The sequence below is a fragment of the Lampetra fluviatilis genome, unplaced genomic scaffold, assembly GCF_964198595.1.
Source record: "Lampetra fluviatilis unplaced genomic scaffold, kcLamFluv1.1 SCAFFOLD_1024, whole genome shotgun sequence".
NCBI classification, from domain to species: Eukaryota; Metazoa; Chordata; class Hyperoartia; order Petromyzontiformes; family Petromyzontidae; genus Lampetra; species Lampetra fluviatilis.
Genome location: NW_027620585.1, coordinates 3,644 through 5,000, shown reverse-complemented (window position 1 = coordinate 5,000; position 1,357 = coordinate 3,644). Strand labels below are relative to the sequence as shown.

Genomic DNA, 1,357 nt, shown 5'->3' with positions numbered 1-1,357 from the left:
TGTCTGTGTGTGTGTATGTCTGTGTGTCTGTGTGTGTGTGTCTGTGTGTGTGTCTGTGTGTGTCTGTGTGTCTGTGTGTGTGTCTGTGTGTGTGTCTGTGTGTGTGTGTCTGTGTGTGTGTATGTGTCTGTGTGTGTGTGTCTGTGTGTGTGTATGTCTGTGTGTGTGGTGTGTCTGTGTGTCTGTGTGTGTGTCTGTGTGTGTGTATGTCTGTGTGTCTGTGTGTGTGTGTCTGTGTGTGTGTCTGTGTGTGTCTGTGTGTCTGTGTGTGTGTCTGTGTGTGTGTGTCTGTGTGTGTGTCTGTGTGTGTGTGTCTGTGTGTGTGTATGTGTCTGTGTGTGTGTGTCTGTGTGTGTGTATGTCTGTGTGTGTGTGTGTCTGTGTGTCTGTGTGTGTGTGTGTGTGTCTGTGTGTGTGTATGTCTGTGTGTGTGTGTCTGTGTGTGTGTGTGTGTGTCTGTGTGTGTGTATGTCTGTGTGTGTGTGTCTGTGTGTGTGTGTGTCTGTGTGTCTGTGTGTGTGTGTCTGTGTGTGTGTATGTGTCTGTGTGTGTGTGTCTGTGTGTGTGTATGTCTGTGTGTGTGTCTGTGTGTCTGTGTGTGTGTGTGTGTCTGTGTGTCTGTGTGTGTGTATGTCTGTGTGTGTGTGTCTGTGTGTGTGTGTGTCTGTGTGTGTGTGTGTCTGTGTGTGTGTGTGTGTGTCTGTGTGTGTGTGTGTCTGTGTGTGTGTCTGTGTGTGTGTGTCTGTGTGTGTGTGTGTGTCTCCGCCCCCTCCCCCAGGACCACTCTGACTCGGCTGTGCCCATCGCCAGCACCATGGCGCACGAGATGGGCCACAACTTCGGGATGAGTCACGACCACGAAGCCTGCGAGTGCCCCGCGGCCGCCTCACAGGGGGGCTGCCTCCTGGCGCCCAGCCTCAGGTGGCCACGCAGACAGAGGCAACCACAAACCCATCCACCCACTCCCCCACACACACACTCACATCACCAACCCACCCACTCACCCACCCACTCACCCACACACTCACTCACCCACTCACCAACCCACTCACCCACACACCCACCCACACACACACTCACTCACCAACCCACTCACCCACACACCCACCCACACACACACTCACTCACCAACCCACTCACCCACACACCCACTCACTCACTCACCCACCCACTCACCCACTCACCCAAACTCACACACCCACCCACCCACTCACCCACCCACTCACCCACACACTCACTCACCCACTCACCAACCCACTCACCCACACACCCACCCACACACACACTCACTCACCAACCCACTCACCCACACACCCACTCACCCACACACCCACTCACTCACTCACCCACCCACTCA

At 54.9% G+C, this 1,357-nt stretch overlaps 1 protein-coding gene across 1 annotated transcript in view; it reads left to right on the top strand.

Moving 5' to 3' along the window:
- Positions 1-921, top strand: part of LOC144954103 (snake venom metalloproteinase neuwiedase-like) — a gene marked incomplete at both ends in the record, with an annotated part of 28,375 nt that extends 27,454 nt beyond the window's left edge. Inside the window, one exon of the mRNA XM_078884678.1 lies at positions 779-921. Within this exon, the coding sequence (XP_078740804.1) occupies positions 779-921 (143 nt within the window). The remainder of the gene's footprint in view (positions 1-778) is intronic.
- Between the last annotated feature and the right edge of the window lie 436 nt (positions 922-1,357).